Source organism: Coenobita brevimanus, chromosome 65 (genome assembly GCF_032717465.1).
Source record: "Coenobita brevimanus isolate Jiangsu-jjx chromosome 65, ASM3271746v2, whole genome shotgun sequence".
In the NCBI taxonomy this organism is placed as follows: domain Eukaryota; kingdom Metazoa; phylum Arthropoda; class Malacostraca; order Decapoda; family Coenobitidae; genus Coenobita; species Coenobita brevimanus.
The window spans coordinates 33,135,735-33,155,587 of NC_137018.1; the positions used below are offsets into that span (position 1 = coordinate 33,135,735).

The window sequence follows — 19,853 nt, forward strand, 5'->3', positions numbered from 1 at the left end:
TTTAGAGGTGAGTATGTACAATATTAAACATTCTGGGTACTTACAATGAGTCCCTGGCTCCTAGACTGGTTATTTATGGACCCTAACCTAGCCTAACTCAGAAAAACATCTCCCTACTGGACATGCATAGCACCTAAGACCCTATTCACACCAATAAGGGACATAAAAGAGTGAAATGAGGTTTGAGAGGTAAGTATGGAAAATACAGTACAATATGAAACCTTCTGGGTACTTACAACAAGTTCCTGGCCATTTTGATGAATAACCCTCCTTCTTTCAGACTCTGACAGTAAAAAGGAGTACCTGAAGCACCTGCAGTACACTGTACATGAAGTCTTGCACTGAACTTAGTCATTTGCGCTCATAAATCCATTTTCTTAACACTACACACTGTAGTCTAATTTGCACTCCATTGTACCTTAATGAAATAAGTTTTGCACTCTGCACTTAAGTCTTTGCACTCATAAATCCATTTTCTTAACACTACACACTGTAGTCTAATTTGCGCTCCATTGAACGTCAATAAAATCAGTGTTGCACTCTGCACTTGAAGTCTTTGCACTCAGAATTCTAATTTCTTAACACTACGCACTGTTTTTTTTTCACTGCACAACACTGTAAATTCCCATGTGGTCCAGTGGCGAGTTCTTGCTGTTTATTCACTGTCAGAGTCTGAGAGTAGCTGATGCAGGTGGCCTAGGGGTGCATCACTGGGATGTAATGATGGACTACCCACTGCAGACGACTCTGAAGAGAGGCGCAAACTCATGTCCAGTGGTGACTCCACTGTGCCTGATGTGCTGGGCTGTGGCTTGGAGGATGAGGGCCTGTCTTGGGGAGGCAATGGTTTGGAGCCAGGGCTGGGCACAGCGGGGGTCACGGGTCTGAAAAAGCTGTCAATGACTGATTGACGCAAGGAACGACGATTTTGGCGATTAATGATGCTCTGCCTGAAAGCTAGCACTTCCTCCACAGGTCCCAAGGGCCCCATCTCCCTGTCGCAGTCTGGGTGTTCTAGGTAGTCGAGAACAAACTCTACATATTCCGGAGTGCGCTTAGCTTGGAGATGGCTGGAGTAGTGTCACGCTGAGAGGAGTCCGCATCATCGTCGCCGTCCTCGTCGGAATCTTCAAGTTGGGTACTGACACCTGCAGCTGAAGATGCGATTTCTGTACCAGACCTGGTCTGATACCCAGGATCGCCCTCGTTGTCATCCAACCACTCACTCACTTCATCCACATCAACATCATCGCCATGCGCACATAGACATGCATGGAAGTCATCCACGTCCAGACCTAAGAAATCGTGCTCCACATCTGTTCCGAGAAGCAGACAAGACCAACCATTTTCTAGAGTCTTGACAGGGACATCCTTCCATGCACTGGTCCAGTTGTAGATTGCAGACTTGATGTTGTAGCGGCGAATGTTTTCCAAAGTCCGCTGGCCTCACGTGTCCTGTCCCTCCCTGCACTCGTCCTCATCCTCAAGAACAACCATCACCTCGTCCAAAAACTTCCTTCGGTACAACCTCTTCGTTGCCACATTCACACCTTGGTCCATTGATTGGATGAGAGCAGTTGTATTAGGTGGCATAAACATGCACCTAATTCGTCCATTCTCAGCCACCGGTTCCTTGTCGCATGGGTGGGCGGGTGCATTATCCAAGAGAAGGAGGGCCTTTACCTGGTCGCGTGGGATTCCCAGTGTCTTCATCTGGTAATGTATGACCTCCTTGCCGAAGTGGCGGTGGAACCAGTCTTTTATGATCTGGGCAGTGAACCATGCCTTCACAGAATGGTACCAAACGACAGGAAGAACATCCATCACCCCACGAAGACACCGAGGCTGCTTTACACGGCCAACAATAACGGGCATGAGCCGATGCATGCCGTTAGCATTGCCACAACACAAAGCAGATAACTGTTGCTTGCAGAGCTTGCGGCCAGGTACATGCTTTTCCGTCTCCTCGGCTAGAGTGTTCATTGGCAAAGAGCGATTGAATAAACCAGTTTCGTCAGCGTTGTAGACTTGACCAAGAGTGAGGCCCTCCCTGTCGATCAAGCCCTTCACCTTGTGCCAAAACACCTCTACTCCATCCTCGTTGGCATCCAAAGTTTCGACATGAGACAAGGTTGGTAAGGCCATGTCGTAAATTGAACATAAAGAGCCAAACCTCGGATGCCTTGAAGTCTAGGGCGTCGTGAAGCCTTCCGAACTTCTCAGCAGCAGCCTTCAGCTCGGTGCCACACACCATCACACCAGCTGCACGTTGCTGTCGATACCAAATCAACGTGGAGTAGTTGTCTTCACTATACGGGGGAGTAAACATTATCTTCCTCTCCACGTTGGGTTTGTTCTTCGATGAGAAGTCAGCCGTGTACTGCATGAGTTTGTCACGGGATCTCTTGATATCAAACAAAGTAGACGGGCCAGGTTGAATTCATGGAGGATGCGTGAGGTTGACCATCCCACGTCCACCTTGTCCAATATCTCCCTCTTCGTCTCCAGTGTCAAAACCACTCTCCTCCTCTTCTCAGGCAGCGGGGCCATCATCACACACTAACAAGTGGCAGGAGAGCCTGCAGCAAGTAGGGCACCACCACAAATTTGAGCACGTGGGTGGCCATGATGACGAGCATGCACACACAAGAGATGGGCAGTAAGCTGGGAGGATGCAGGGGCGCTCTAGTGGACGGCAGCGGAACAACGACCAAAACACAACTGGTCCTCGCTGTGCGCGCCGAGTTCAAATTATGGGGAGAAAAAAAATATGATTTTTTTCTAATTTTTTGCGATTTTGGGGCAATTTTGGGAATATTAAATCCCGGGACCAAAATGTCCAGAAAGTGGGCGTCTGGATAGTACGGGGATTACTGTATGTATATATATAGATAGATAGATATATACAGTAACCTCTCAAATAATGCGAGGGTTAGGTTCCTAGAGAGGTCGCGTTGGTTAAAAACGCATTTTTAAAACATAATTTTCCCATAAGAAACAGTGGTAATAATGGGGGTTACTTTCCTGGACTCTGGGAAAGTCTACCCATTTGGGGAGTTATGCTACTCTAAACTTAAAAGCAGCAATATTTATTTGAAGGAAAATCCACGTAAAAAACAAAAACAGTATATCTGGGGAGAAATAAACAACATTTGAGCCCTAGTTGGGCCGAAGCATTGTTCTCCCCAAATACATACTGTTTTCATTTTTTACGTGGATTCTCTTTCAATTCTGCTTCATTCACGGCATTGTGAAAGTTTCTCAACATTATTAGTGCATTAGTAGGTCATAAAAACACTACAGTAAAAACAACATTTTCATTACAGTAAGTAGGTCACAAACAATAACAACACATACCCTCACTTCATCTATGCATCACTTGTCATCTGTTGCTGTCCCTCCTTACCCTACTACCCCACCTCCCGCGCTCCCCACCCTAAATTTGTTGTCCCTCCTCGCTCTGCTGTCCTTCTTCTTCCTCTTCCTCTGACTCCTGTGCTACTGGTGATGAAGATAAATCACTTAAGTTTTCTGTCTTCTTCATGAAGAACTGCTCTATCTTGGTCTGAGTGGTTTTCTTCTTTCTGTTCTGCAGCATCAAGTTGTAACAATTTAGATATACCATCACTTTCCTGGCCATATTTTGTCCGAAAATGTGCCAAATTGCTCAGAATGGGGCCAGACTTCATTTTCGAATATTATAGTTCGAATAAAACCAGTTTAAGCAACAGACAAATAAAAAATTGTATTTATGCATAAACTGCCACACATGGTCTATCAGCTCAGGACTGTCCAAGGCGCGTGTAGCTAATTTGAAACCATCACGTACTTGTAAAGTCGCATTAAATCGAGAAACCCTTGTTAGTTAAACATATCTCCTTAAATATTTGCTTGTGTTAAAACGAAAACACGTTTTTTTTAAACTCGTGTTAGTTGAGAGGTAACTGTGTATATGCATATATATATATATATACAGTATATATATATATATATATATATATATATACAGTAATCACTCTAATATCCGGACGCCCAATAACCGAACATCCCCACTAACCGAACCTTATCGTCCTGGGATCAAAGATTCCCAAAATGGTCCGAAAATCCAAAAAAATTATTTTAAAAAATCGATTTTTTGCCGTCCGTAATTTGAACTTGCCGCGCGCGCCGCATGAGAGCATTGTTTTGGTTCGTCATTCCTCCGACGTCCGATAGAGCGCCGCTGCATCCTCCCCACTTCCCGCCTGTCTCTCACCGCGACTGGACCTATGCTGTTCGCCATGGCTGCCCACGTGCTCGCTTTTGTGGTGGTGCCGTACTTGCTGCAAGGCCTCCTGCTGCTCTCTGCCCTACTCTTAGTGTGTGTGATGATGGCCCCGCCTCCTGAGAAAAGGAAGAGAGTGGTGTCGACTCTGGAGAAGAAACGGGAGATATTGGAGAAGGTTGATGCGGGTTGGTCTTCTTCACGCATTCTCCGCGAGTTCAACCTGGCCCGGTCGACTTTGTTCGATATCAAGCGTTCCCGAGACAAGCTCATGCAGTACACGGCTGACTTCTCGTCGAGAAGCAAACGCAACATGGAGAGGAAGGTTATGTTTACCCCCAAGTATGCAGAGATCGACCGCTCCACGTTGATTTGGTATCGAGAGCAACGTGCAGCTGGTGTGATGGTACGTGGAACGGAGCTGAAGGCTGCTGCTGAGAAGTTTGCAAGGCTTCACGACGCCCTTGACTTCAAGGCATCCGAGGGTTGGCTCTTCGCGTTCAAGTTATGACATGGCCTTACTAACCGTAAAGCACATGGCGAAGCATTGGACGCTAACGAGGATGGAGTGGATGAGTTTCGGCACAAGGTGAAAGGCTTGATCGACAGGGAGGGCCTCACTCTCGGTCAAGTCTATAACGCTGACGAAACTGGCCTATTCTATCGCTCGGTGCCAACGAACACTCTAGCCGATGAGACGGAGAAGCGTGTACCTGGCCACAAGCTTTCTAAGGAACGGATATCTGCTTTGTGTTGTGCCAATGCTAACGGCATGCACCGGCTTAAGCCCGTTATTGTTGGCCGTGCAAAGCAGCCTCGGTGCCTTCGTGGGGTGATGGATGTCCTTCCTGTCGTATGGTACCATTCTTTGAAAGCATGGTTCACAGCTGTGATTTTCAAAGACTGGTTTCACCATCACTTCGTCAAGGAGGTCATCCAGTACCAGACGAAGACACTGGGAATTCCTTGCGACCAGGTAAAGGCTCTCCTTCTCCTCGACAATGCACCTGCCCACCCGTGCGACAAGGACTTGGTTGCTGAGAATGGCCGTATTAGGTGCATGTTTCTGCCACCTAATACGACTGCTCTCATTCAACCTATGGACCAAGGAGTGATCGTGGCAACAAAGCGCCTGTACCGTCGGAAGTTCCTGGACGAGGTGATGGTTGTTCTCGAGGACGAGGACGAGCGCAGGGAAGGACGTGACACTCAAGGCAAGCGGACTTTGGAAAACCTTCGCTGCTACAACATCAAGTCTGTGCTGTACAACTGGGCTAGTGCATGGAAGGAGGTCCCTGTGAAAACTCTTGAAAATGGTTGGTCTCGTCTGCTTCTCGGAACAAATGTGGAGTACGATTTCCTAGGGTTTGACGTGGATGACTTCCATGCACGGCTACGTACGCACGGCGACGATGTTGATGTGGACGATGTTCGTGAGTGGTTGGACGACGATGAGGGCGATCCTGGGCATCAGACATTGTCTGATATCGAGATCGCGTCTTCGGTTGCTGGTGTCAGTCCCGAACTTGAAGATTCCGACGACGAAGGCGATGATGATGCGGACTCCTCTCAGCAGGACACTACTCCAGCCATCCCCAAGCTGAGCGCACTTCGGGAACATCTAGAGTTCGTCCTAGACTATTTGGAACACCCGGACTGCGACAGGGAGATGGGGCCCTTGGGACTCGTGGAGGAAGTGCGTGCTTTCCGGCAGCGCATCATCAATCGCCAGAATCGTTGGTCCTTGCGTCAGTCAACGATTGACAGTTTTTTCAGGCCCGTGACCCCTGCTGTGCCAAGCCCTGGTTCCACTCCGTTGCCTCCCCAAGACAGGCCCTCATGCTCCGAGCCACAGCCCAGCACATCAGCTACAGTGGAGTCACCGCTCGATGTGAGTTTGCGGCTATCTTCAGAGTCTTCTGTAGTCGGTACGCCATCACCACGACCCACCGATGCACCCCTTGGTCGCCTGCCAGTGATACTCTCGGACTCTGACAGTGAATAATCAGCAAGAACTTCTCCACTAGACCACACGGGAATTTTGAGTGTTGTGCAGTGAAAAAAACGGTGTGTTGTGTTAAGGTTTTCAAGTTGGGAGAAAAGACTCGGTAGAAAAGAAATTTAACGCAACTAACCTTCTTTGTTTTGGCTTTGGAAAATTAAAAAAACTTGGGAAAAGTTAATGTGCAACACTTAAATTAAATGGAACATTATTTGGACTAAAGTGAACACTGTGAAGAGAACGGACTTCTGTGTGTTAGTGACTAAGTTCAGTGCAAGACTTCAGGAAGAGTGTAGTGCAGGTGCTTCAGGAAATCGTTCTTACTGTCAGAGTCCGAGAGGAGGCGGTTATTCATCGAGGTGGCCAGGGACTTGCTGTAAGTAGCCAGAATGTTTCATATTGTACTATTTTCCATACTATACTTACCAGAATGTTTCATATTGTACTTTTTTCCATACTATACTTACCAGAATGTGTCATACTGTACTTTTTTCCATACTATACTTACCTCATGCATGTGCAGTAGGAATGTGTTTTTCAGAGTTAGGTTCGGTTAGAGTCCATAAGTACCAGAATGTTTATTAATGTATGAACATACTTCTAAACCCACATTTTATGTTTCTTTTGCATTTATTTCAGTCATTTATGTGCCTTATTGGTGTGATTTGGGTGTTAAATAGGTGCTATGCATGTCCGGAGGGAGTTGTATAGGTGTTTCTCTGAGTTAGGGTCCATAAGTACAAGTCCATAAGCTGGGGCCCAATATCCGGATGAAACCAATATCCGAACCTACCGATGGCTCTATTGATCCGGATATTGGAGGGGTTACTGTATATATATATTCATCACATACATACACATACAGTACAATGGAATCTCCTAAATTTTGGTGGTATGAGACTGGGCACATGCCGCGATTTGAGAATTCCGTGATTTAGAAATAATCATATGGGGAAGATTATTTATGGATTTCTCATCTTGGAAAAGATGCCCCCCTTATTCCCAAACCTACATGAAACTGGTCTCCACTGAACGCTAAGAACTTTCATGCTTGGCTTGGGAAGACAGTGCTGTGATTGGCTCATAGTAAGTGCTATGCTTGAATATGATTGGTTTAGTAATTACCATGCTTGACTAAGATTGGTTTACACCCAGCTAAATGTGTGGACTTGAGGTAATGGTGGTGTGTATTACACAAGGCATTGGAAAAGCATCATTTTTGACGGCTGCAACTGCGAATATCGTGTTATTTCATTGATTTACTGATGCTGGAAACTTGCGTGATGTTGCCGCTGATTGTGAATCTGCTACTTAGAATTGTGTGATTTAGGAGATTCCACTGTATATTGGTGTCAAGTGGTGGTAACTATCATCTGCTCACTTGATGTAGTTTAACCTACTTCTTCCCTCACGTTTTTCATTCTTTTTCTTTGTTTGCCCTCCACTTCTATTTCTTCTATCATTCCTGTCACTTTTTAATACCTTCATTCCTTTTCAAGTTCCCTTACAATGAGTGACAAGCCTAATAGTTTCCTGTAAGCCATGAAACCATTTGCAACAGGGGGTGGTAGCCTTATAACCAACCCATATGTGTTCCCCATATGTCAGCAAGTGGGTTGGCAGACAGTTAGTGTCCCTCGACAAAAAACAGCTAACTCAAAGACAAACGACCACCCTTTACAGGATTATGGCATCTAGCTATAGATAGATAGATAGTGACCCCACCTCCTCTGACTGAATTGGTTAGCTCACTTATAGAAATTCCCTGGTCCCTCCACATGGAACTTATCCCAGTACAGTAGCTATTACTACACAGAGTGGAGAATCAGGATACCCAGTGCTATTCATGCCCTCTTGTGTTCATGAAGAGAGATCCATAGTTTTCCACCTCTTGTCAGACCAAAAGTGGAAGAACAGGATGGAATTTATGAGGTGGGGGAGTGGGGCATCTTAAATGACTTTCACAGTACACTGTGCGAACCTCCGTACGTACTTCAGTCTCACTGGAGATGCCAAAAGTGAGGCCCCCTTCCTTATCCCCTGGGCTTTAGCCCAGGTGAAAGCCCAGGTTTGATTCATGCTTGAAAGTTGAGAGCCAACACAATATCACAGGGGACTTGACCCACCTCCTGCTGCATCCTTTCGAAGGTAATGAATTACCTACATGAAAAGGGATTTTTTTTTTTTTTTCATTTTCTAAGCCAATAATACATTTAGCTACAAAACCACTGAATTAGGTCAGCTTCACCAGGATTTTGCTGAAAGCAGAAATAACACCAATACACCAGTCCTGTATGAGACAGCCCTAGCATGTATTCAATATGGATGGTGGGCGTTAGCACCGAAGTGGTGACATGTGGAGGTGTAGGAGGACTCCTGGGCCTTGGGATAGGTTGTCACTGCCCCCAAGAGATAGGCCCTGAAGCCTTTGCCCAGAGTCGGACACGTAAAAAAACAAACAAACAAACAAGGCTGGTGTCAGAGTTTTGGAATCACATTACCAACACTGTGGTATTACTGGACTGGTGTGTAGCAGTGGGTGCAAAGGGTTATTCCTTTCGTCAGATGATGCCTTCATTAGGAAAAATAGGATTTGGTATATGAAAACCTGTATGAAGTCTCTGATGTCTTATATTGAACATTTAATTGTTGACAGTTGTATTAACTGAGGTATTTTTATCCAGACAGGAGAAGCAGACATTCCCAGTGAAGCTGACTGACCCAGTTACAGCTATTCTGTACATCACCTCAGACCCCCGTCACATGGAGGAGCTCAAGCACACCATCCATGTTAAGGAAATTGCTCTTGGTATGTTGATTAAGCCTTCATTATCAAGTTCTTCATGCTGATATAGTCTTCACCAGCATTTTATAACCATATCCATATTTACGTGTGTAACTTCAGGAAACTTGTCAAGCTATATGACCTCTTACTAACCTCCCAAAGGTCATCTCATAGCATCCTATCCTGTGTTTGACTAGGACAGCTTTTCATTCTTTATCTACTTACATTCATATTCATAAACACCTGTACAAAATTGTCTTTCCCCAGTCTCTGTATTTCCCAGCCCAGACCATCTCAGCACCCTGAGGTACAAGATCTTACTGATACTTTGTAGTACCTAGCCTACTTCTCATTTTTGCTCTTGACAGTCAAGAGGGAAGACCTATGCCATTGCTGTATTCTCTTTTCATTCATTCCTCTGTCCATCTTCCCTCTTGATTGCCCACATTTCACCACAAATACAGTATCGTACTCTTTTAATGCAAGCTGTTGGCAGGTCACCCTATAAACCTGTTTGGTATATTAACAGTTAGGGATGGGGTTTGAAATTTAAAAAAATTAAGGGATAAAAGTAGCCTGGTTCATACCCAGTCACTATAAAGGGTCTCTCCTAACCTAAATTAAATAATGTGATAACGAGAATAAAATATGAAAAAATATGAAAAACATATCAGCAAAGGGGTTAAGCAGAGTGAGGGACCTATAGATGTTAAAAAAAAGGTAGCAGGTCACCTATCCTCTTCCAGGTGCAGCTTTGGTAAGTAGATGATTGTCCTTAGTTAGCTTGATCATAGAGAGCAAGTACCCGGGGAAAACGATAATGGAAGCCAACTGTGGATGTTTCAGAAAAGGAAGTTATGCATTAATAATTCTTATTTTAAGCCCAGTGATGTACACAAACATATGTGGCACAGAGAAACTGGAGAAAATGCTGAATGGGGCCTAATTTATGATGTGCTTATAGAGAGAAAGATGCTTGGGAGTGTTGTCAATATGAGGATAGTGATAGGACGATGTGGAGGTTTTCCGATCACATGATTGTGGTATGCAAGAATAAACTGAAAGGGACAAGGTGGACAGTGAGAGAGGGGAGAAGTCAGAGCAAAATACTGAAAGTAGGGAAAATGAGAAACAAAGATGTAGATGAATACCAGGGCCCATATACACAAAACTTTTCTCATAACACTAACAACCCCTTGTCAGGTAACAGAAAATTATAAAAGTGTGTCCACAAGTGCTTAACTAGTAGTTATTAAGAGACAAACTGTGTTTTGTCATGTGCTACAGCCTCTTTATATATATATATATACAGTATATATATATATATATATATATATATATATATATATATATATACTGTATATAGATAGATAGATATATATACAGTGAGTCCTCGAAATACGCAAGGGATAGGGACAAAAAAAACTTTCGTAATCCGAAATTTCGTATATCGGAACGATTTTCTCTATTGAAATATACATATAATGGAGGGGATGCTTTCCAGGACCCCACTGGACCCCCTACTTAAACTTTACCCCTCCAATTTAGAGGTATGCAATACACGTATACAATACTATACTATTGTACAGACATAAAAAAATAAAACATACAACTAATTGCTGTAGTATTAGTACACTGTACAGTTAAATTTAGACCTGTGCTGCGGCTGGAGATTCGTCTCGTTGAAATGGTGCTAAGTCACATGGTGGGACCCTATTGCTCCTCTGGTACTTCCTTGACTGGTGCAGGTGTTTCTGAAGCTGTTGATGGTCCAATTTCCTCTCCAGAGTCAGAGTATGGTGGTGTTTCTTCTTTGCAGCTGGTTCCCCGGATGCTGGAGATGATGCAGGGCGCTTGGTAGGCATGGTGAAAATACGAAGCAGGGAAGAACAGTGAAAAACTGTGTAACATACAGTGAAGCTGAGAGGAGAGGACGGACATGGCTCGACTGAGAAGTGCGTGAAAATGTGTTTACCAGAGAGGGGTTAGTCCGTTTTCTTGCCACAAACGAGCGCGGCACTGTGCAGCGCGTCCATTTTGAATTTTTTGTATTTCCTCTCGTATCGTTTTTCGTACCATCGACACACAAACTTTCTTATTGTGGAATTTGTCCTACATTCATCGCTTTCGTACCATCGGAAATTCGTATTTCGAGGACTCACCGTATATATATACCGTATTTCGCGGCATGTAAGACGCAGCATTGTGAAAGACGCACCCTAATTCTGGCAGGGCAGTTCTGTGAAAAAAAAGTTTGCCCCAACCAAGACTGCAGAAAGGTTTCTTGATAAGAGCCATTACCACACAGATACACACTCACCTTTGAGAATCTATTCATTACTGATCATCAGCCTTTGGTTTCTTTTTTTTATATACAAAGAATGGTACAGGAAAAGAAAACAATGCCCTTTCTTGACAAAACGTGACCGATATGAGCCACTATCACTTAGATACACACTCACCTTTCAGAATCTATTCAGTACTGCTCATCATCCTTTAGTTTCTTCTTTTATATACAAAGAATGATACAGGAAAAGAGAAAACAAAACCCCGGCTTAACAAAACGTGACTTCAAACCACGAGGCCATCTCAACTTTGTTGATAAATATGTATCAGTAAACTGATATAAACACTGTTTTTAATATTTTATGAACTTAAAACCACAAATGAAGTCAATAAACTCTATTCTTTCATTCACTGACGAAAACATAAAATACAATGAATGTTCACATCAGTCCATTTATCCTAAAAGAACCCCGTCATATTCCACATGTTACGGAATTTCCTCACATTGCCTTGACTCAAGCACAATATCAGACGACTACCATCATTAATCATGCACTCTAACTAACCTGTAATTACCTTCACAAATATTATAAAAAGGTAGCACTTGTAGATACACAAATTACAATGTTTTACAACCAAAGTTCAATATAGCAAGGCTGCTTGGGAACAGGATAGACAGCTGTTTTTACTCTCTTCTCTCAGTATTACTCCTTCACTGTCAGCTGTGTTTGCCTTGCAGCATCAACAATTAAAAATGCATGCTTCACTGATCATAATTTACTATAAACATTCATTTCAAAACATACTGACTATGGTGAAAACATCCATTGTTACACCTTAGTAACACTGCTGCCTCCCAGTCGCTAGACAGCAGTCTCTACCCCTTCCTCTCAGTATCACTTCCTCACTGTCAGCAATGTTTCCCTTGCAGCATCAACAGTTAAAAATACGTTCTTCACTGATCACAATTTACTAAAAACAGACATTCATCTCAAAACATGTCGAGAATGGTGAAACTATCTCTTAACAACACTGCTGCATCCTAAGCGCTAGACAACTGTCTCAACCCTCTTCTCCCAGTATCACTCCCTTACTGTCAGCTGTTTTCCTTGCAGCATCAACAATTAAAAATGCATATTTCTCTTACCAGAATTTGCTAAAAACAGACATCCATCTCAAAACATTCGAGTACTGTGAAAACATCCATTTTTGGTCTTAACACTGCTGCCTCCTAGTCGCTATAGTACACACACGCACACATGTACACACCACATGCAACATTCGCTCGCCTCTGAAACATTTACATCAGTCCGTTTTGGAGTACCCAGTGGCTTTATTATATGCCAAAAGCATCAAAATGTATTCGGTTGTTCAATATAAATATCATCACTTAAGGACATGAAACATCTCAAACAATTTATTCATCCAAACATCGTCAGTGCAAGACTAAAGGTGTACAGCACCATTAATCCTAAATTTTCCATGGTTGCATCTGTCATGATCACCTAAAACCTATATTCACTTCATATTACTGACATGGTGAAAATTTCACCCGTCTTCAAATCCTGAGAATTCATCACTACTTCCCCCAAGTCCTGATGCATCACTGGAAGTCATCACCACAGTCATCATCACTGTTTCACTGTCACTCTCATACAGTAAACGGTCCTCAGTACCATCCATTGAATTGCTTATACCACACTTCATACGACTTTAACTTGGCAATCGTTTTAACTGAGCACAGGCGATATTCAGACTTGGGGCATTAGATACAACCCACATTAACCTCCTCAGTACATGTTTCCTGAACTGAATAAAATCATATGGCGAGCATGAATAAACTACCCTATAAAATACATTGCTGGGCTGAAGGGATTATAATAAGCGGATTATCAGTTCCCTAGCCTGACTCTTCCCACTTCTACTTCCTTAACTACACCCACACCAAACTCTCACCTACACCTTAGGATTCTGGTCGTTTCGGCCGTAACGTCCAAATTGGCAAACGATTTTACAACGTAACCTAACCTAACCTAACAAATTTGGACGTTACGGCCAAAATGATCCCCATTGCCGATCATGAGAGCTTTGCTTAGGCAGCAGAGATGCAGAGAGTGAACGTTGTCAATCATTCTGATCGCTTCGTCTGCAAAGAATACAGCAGAAATGGCGGACGCTGATATGAATGCCCATCAGGCATTGCTATTTCAGATATTGCATCAGTTATGCTACTCAGTGAATTTTATCCTATTTTCATAACAAAATACTGTAATTGGGTGTGCCCTGAGTTCCATAGACATTGCTAAAGTACTGTACTTCACTTGGCTGAAAAAGTGAAGCTGTAACTTCAGGCAGTACTGTTTAACGTTACAACTGTTTTTCCTGTTTTTCGCTATTGGTATAATAAGACTGTTCACTTCTATGATACTCATGTCAGGCATGAAACAAAATGTCACTAAGAGAAGCCAACCATATGAGGGTGATTGAATTTCCATATGCGACAAAAATCAATTCTGATGACTTGTCAGGTTCGCTTGCCAGCATCTCTCCAGTATGACTGCTTTGCTAGTTAGTAAGTGGATGGCAAACAAAGTGGTTATAATTGCCTTTCAGAAGGTTAGCAGACAGTTCACCAGTGAGCACGTTAGCTTCCTAGAGTAGGGTGTACGCTAGACGCTAAACTGCTAAGTTGCTAAACCGCTAAACCCCTTGACGGTATTGGCCAGTTGAGCTGAAAACAATCCCGTGAAATTCTTGAACTTGCATGTTTTAATGTCTGCTGCATATATACACTCACAAAATGTCACAAAAGTAACTGACCTAATTAGGGTTACTGAATTTCCATACGTGACGAAAGTCTGTTTTGATGACTTGGCAGTTTCACTAGCCAGCATCTCTCCAGCATGATTGCTTTGCTAATTAGTGAATGGATGGCAAGCAAAGTGGTCATGATTGCCTTTCAGAAGGTTAGCAGACAGTTCACCAGTGAGCACGTTAGCTTGCTAGAGTAGGGTATACGCTAGAGACTAAACTGCTAAGTTGCTAATCCGCTAAACCCCTTGACGGTATTGGCCAGTTGAGCTGAAAACAAACCGTGAATGCTTTGTGTTCTTGAACTTGCATGTTTTAATATCTGCTGCATATATACACTTACAAAATGTCACAAAAGTAACTGACCTAATTAGGGTTACTGAATTTCCATACGTGACGAAAGTCTGTTTTGATGACTTGGCAATCTCACTAGCCAGCATCTCTTCAGCATGATTGCTTTGCTAGTTAGTGAATGGATGGCAAGCAAAGTGATCATGATTGCCTTTCAGAAGGTTAGCAGACAGTTCACCAGTGATCATGTACGTTAGCTTGCTGGAATAGTGCGGATGCTAAACTGTTAAATTGCTAAACCGCTAAATATCTTCACGATGTTAGCCAGTTGAGCTGTAAACAAACCCGCGAAAGTTTTACCTGTTTTTGATCTCGCCTGTTTTGTAAATCTGCTGCATATACACACTAGTGTATATTATTTTTTAAAATAAAATCAAGTCTGCATACTGTAGAAAACACCTGTGGTTGCTAAGCAGTGACATGATCATTTTTATAAGAGTTTCTTCTCAGTGGAGCCTAACTAATCTGCCTTAGTCTAACGTGCAGGACTGTTAAATTGCTAAACCGCTAAATATCTTCACGATGTTAGCCAGTTGAGCTGTAAACAAACCCGCGAAAGTTTTACCTGTTTTTGATCTCGCCTGTTTCGTAAATCTGCTGCATATACACACTAGTGTATGTTATTTTTTAAAATAAAATCAAGTCTGCATACTGTAGAAAACGCCTGTGGTTGCTAAGCAGTGACATGATCATCTTTATAAGAGTTTCTTCTCAGTGGAGCCTAACTAACCTGCCTTAGTCTAACGTGCAGGACGCATGGGGATATTTTAAGGTAACTTTGAGACAAAAAAGTGCGTCTTACATGCCGCGAAATACAGTATATAATACATATGTATACATATATATATGTATACTGTATATATATATATATATATATATATGTATATATATATATATATATACATATGCATATATTATATACATATATACAGGTAAGCCCTTAATTCACGCGTGAGTTAGGTTCCCAGACCCTTCGCGTATGTGATAAATTCGCGTATATGCTCTACCCTTGTGTGCACATAATTACGGATGTCTATACGTATATTACATCTGAATAATACTGTTTATGCACTACATACACCTTATAAACTAGCATAAAGTATTAAAAACAACAAAAATGTAACAAATTTAAAACTGAAACCTGACAAGCACAGGCGTAGGTGGAGACACTTCAGCAGTCTGGTGCACTAGCCCTCACTGCCTCCCGTATGCTACATTCTGCCTTCTTTATTGTATGAATAGTTGACTCATTCACCCCAAACATGTGGTTACAAGACAATTCAATGGAGTAGGTGGAGACGCTTTAGCAGTCTGGTGCACTAGCCCTCACTGTCTCCCGTATGCTACGTTCTCCTTCTTTATTGTATGAACAGTTGACTCACCCCAAACATACGGTTCTGAGACAATTCACCATCAAGTCATTTCACCGTCAAAACATGGACAATTCCCCATCATTCTGTTAATATACTTATTATTGATTAATTAATACTTTAATAACTAATTTTCAGGGGGATTTTATAACTCATATAAGTAAAAAACTAGTGTACTGTACTTGCTAAATAAACTGGTATGTAAATAAATGACGGGGAATCGTCCTGACGGAGAATTGTCGCCGACATTCCTCCCTGAAGTTTGTCCAACACTTTAACTTTCTCTGTCAGCAATATCACTTTACAAGTCAGTTTTGGTGTGTTACCACATGCATCACTAGCACTACGCTTATGCCCCATGTTGACAGACAAGGCAAGCAATTACTGGAAGGCAGAAAAATAAGCCACAAATAACTATTTGCAAGTCATGCATGGTTCGACCGTCGGATTCAAACTGACTGTGTGGTGCGTGGTAGACCGATCTCCCAGGCTCCCACACACACACACACACACACACACACACACACACACACACACACACACATACATATATGTGTGCACATGGGCAGCAGGTAGGCATTTTTTATATTTTATTTATTTCTCTTGTATATTGAAATTACTTATTTGAATACTATAATTTTGTTTTAATTATTGTACGAAAAATTCGTGGATAACCGAAATCGCGTGAAAAAAGTTCGCGTGAATTAAGGGATAACCTGTATATGAAAAATGCACTGTAATGGCAAGACTGCAGATTTCCATATTGCAATGATGGCAAAGTCTGCTTTGTCCAAGGGATCATTGTACTCAGTTGTCACACATCACTCCAGCTGAAATTAAGTAATCACTCTAATGCCATCTTTGTGGAGTTTACAAAGAAAATGGATTATTTACTTCACAAATGCTGTGACATAGTTAAAGGAATAATTGGATGCTGCACAGACAACAAAGTTCATCTTCATATCAACCTCATGGTAGTACTCATTGCTCAGTCACATTGACATCAATTGTTTCAACATGCAGGAAGGTAGATGCAGAACTGAATCAACTTCTCGAGCTTGGTATCGAACTAAATCAACTTCTAGAGCTTGGTATCATCGAGAAAGTAACTGGTCCAACCCAGTGGGCAAACCCTATTGTGACTTCTCTGAAACCAGAGAATCCAGAAGAGGTGCAAGTCTGTGTGGATGTGCAGATTTCCAATAAGGGTCCTGTAAGAGAACGTCATCTTACCATTGTGGTGGATGACATCCACAACCTCAGTGGCTCGGCCGTGTTCAGTGAGCTCGTCCTCAACAAGGGTTACCATCAACTTGAGTTGGATGAAGTAAGTCGTCCCATAAGTACCCTTAAGTATCAAGACTTATTTTGGTACAAATGACTCAATGAAGAGGTGAGTAGTGCTGCAGATGTATTTCCGCACACTACCAGCCACATTCTTCATGGCATACAGAATGCTTACAGTATATCTGATATCATAGTTTACAAGAAAACTCGGGCAGAACATGATTGTGCACTTTGAAAAACACTGCAACAGAAGTCACATCGAGTTCTGTGGTTACATGCTAAACAAAGATGGGTTATTAACTGATCCGAAGAAGGTAGCTGATGTCAAGTATTCGTCGCCACCTTCAGACTCCACAGAAGCATGAATTCTTCTAAATTTGGAAAACTCATGGGCTCTGTCTGTCCCAAGCTTCCCAACATTGGCAAAGCCTCTTCGTGATCTCACAAGGAAAGATTCTTTGTAGAAGTTAGGTGCTGTTGAACAAGAATAATTTCAACAGATTTTTTAGTGTAAAGTGGAGGGACTGTAAGAAGATGTTCTGGAAAGAGGTGAAGAGAGGAAGACAGGGTGGAAGTGAGGTTAGCAGGGGAGTGAAAGATAAAAATGGTAGATTATTAGTGAAGAAGGGAGAAAAAGTGAGCAGATGGAGAGAACACTTAAAGGAATTGTTGAACATACAGGATGGAAGTAATGCGAGTATAAGTGGCTGGGGAATGGCTGGGAGAAGGAGGGAGGTGAGAAGACAGGAAGAAATCAGTAGGATAGAAGTTGTGGAAGCAATGAAGAAAGTTAAATTGGGGAAAGCCCCAGGAATTGATGGAGTGTGTGGTGAAATGCTGAAGCATGGGGGAGAGATAGTAGTAGAATGGATGTGGAAGATGTGCAGATTGGCCTGGGAGGAAGGTAGAGTCCCGGAGGATTGGAAGTCAGGTATAATTATTCCCTTGTACAAAGGGAAAGGGGGAAAAAGAAGTGTGTGGTAATCATAGGGACATTTGTCTTCTTAGTACAATAGGAAAAGTGTATGGTAGGATACTTATTGACAGAGTTAGAGAAAGAACAGAGGAATTAGTTGGAAAAGAACAGGGAGGCTTTAGGAAGGGAAGGGGTTGTGTAGATCAGATATTCATTCTTAGATCTTTAGTGGAAAAGTTTCTAGAGAAGGGAAAGAAGTTGTATGCGGCTTTCATGGATTTGGAGAAAGCATATGACTGGGTGGATAGACAAGGATTGTGGAAAGTATTAAGAATATATGGAGTAGATGGAAAGTTGTTGAATGCTGTGAAGAGTATGTATGATGGTGCTAAGGCTGCAGTGCGTGTGGATGGTGAACTAAGTGAATTTTTCTCTTTGGAGGTTGGGTTGAAACAGGGATGTGTCATGTCTCCATGGTTGTTCAATCTGTTCTTGGATGGGGTAATAAAAGGTGTACAAGGTAGGGTAGTGGATGTTGGAGTGGCCCTGGTGAGAGAGGATAGTGTTTGGAAACTCCCTGTACTGTTGTTTGCAGATGATACTGTGTTGTTGAGTGAAGACGAAGGGGAGCTGCAAGGCTTGGTGGATGAGTTTGGGAGAGTGTGCAAGAAACGGAATCTAAAGATGAATGTAGGGAAGAGTAAAGTGATGGTCTTTGAGAGAGGTGAAGTCAGTGAATGTACATCGAGGTTGGATGGTGAGGAATTGGAAAATGTGAGTACTTTTAAGTACTTGGGTAGCGTGATGAGTAAGGAAGGAAGTTTGGAGGGTGACTTGCTTGAAAGGGTACAGCAGGGAAGAAAGGTTGCTGGTTCTTTGAAAGCAGTGATAAGAAACATGGAATTGAGCATGGAAGTGAAAAAGTTACTACATGACAGTATTGTGATACCAACTCTAACGTATGGAAGTGAAGCTTGGACATTGTTGGAAGGACACAAGTCAAGAGTGAGAGCAGTGGAAATGAGTTATTTAAGAGGAGCCTGTGGAGTCACATGGGGAGACATGCTGACAAATGAGGATATAAAGGAGCGTTGTGGTGTGGATGTGGATGTGATAGGAAGTGTTATGAGGAACATACTGAGGTGGTTTGTCCATGTGGAGAGGATGACGGGTGAAAGACTGACGAAGAGAGTGTATGTGAGTGAGGTGGAGGGGGGAAGAGGGAGGGGGAGGCCGAAGATAAGATGGAGGGATGAGGTGGAGAGGTATATGAGAGAGGGAGGTGTGAGTTGGGAGCAGGGCAGTGAAATGGCGGGGGACAGGACGACGTGGAGGCGATTTGTTTGTGGCCACCTCAAACGGGATTGAGGCGTCTGGCAATAGATAGATAGATAGAAGGATTCATTATTGAAGGATGCAACTGCCACATATATTAACCCCAGTACAGGACACAGAGCTGACTCTTGATGCAAGTCTTGTGGATCTTGATACTGTTTTAGCACAGCACAGTACAGTACTCTTAACCTATGGTCACCAAGATACCTTTTTTTTTTTTCCCCCGACTCTGGACATAGGCTTTACAGCCTGCTATCAAGGCCCAGTAGTCCTTCTACATACCATACACCTCTACATGTCACCACTTCGGCACTAATACCCTCTGTCCATATTGAATACATGCTAGGGCTGTCCCATACAGGACTGGTGTATTGGTATTAGCGAGGGTATTCTTACATGTCGGAGGGTCTTCTGGTAAATCAGTAAAGCCTGATTTAATGAAATTC

General features: G+C 42.8%; 1 protein-coding gene across 1 annotated transcript in view; it reads left to right on the forward strand.

The window, feature by feature from the left end:
- The window catches only part of LOC145405103 (uncharacterized protein KIAA2013 homolog), a 458,993-nt gene that overhangs the window by 315,966 nt on the left and 123,174 nt on the right, over positions 1 to 19,853 (forward strand). The window contains exon 13 of the mRNA XM_080276618.1: positions 8,951 to 9,075. Within this exon, the coding sequence (XP_080132744.1) occupies positions 8,951 to 9,075 (125 nt within the window). The remainder of the gene's footprint in view (positions 1 to 8,950; positions 9,076 to 19,853) is intronic.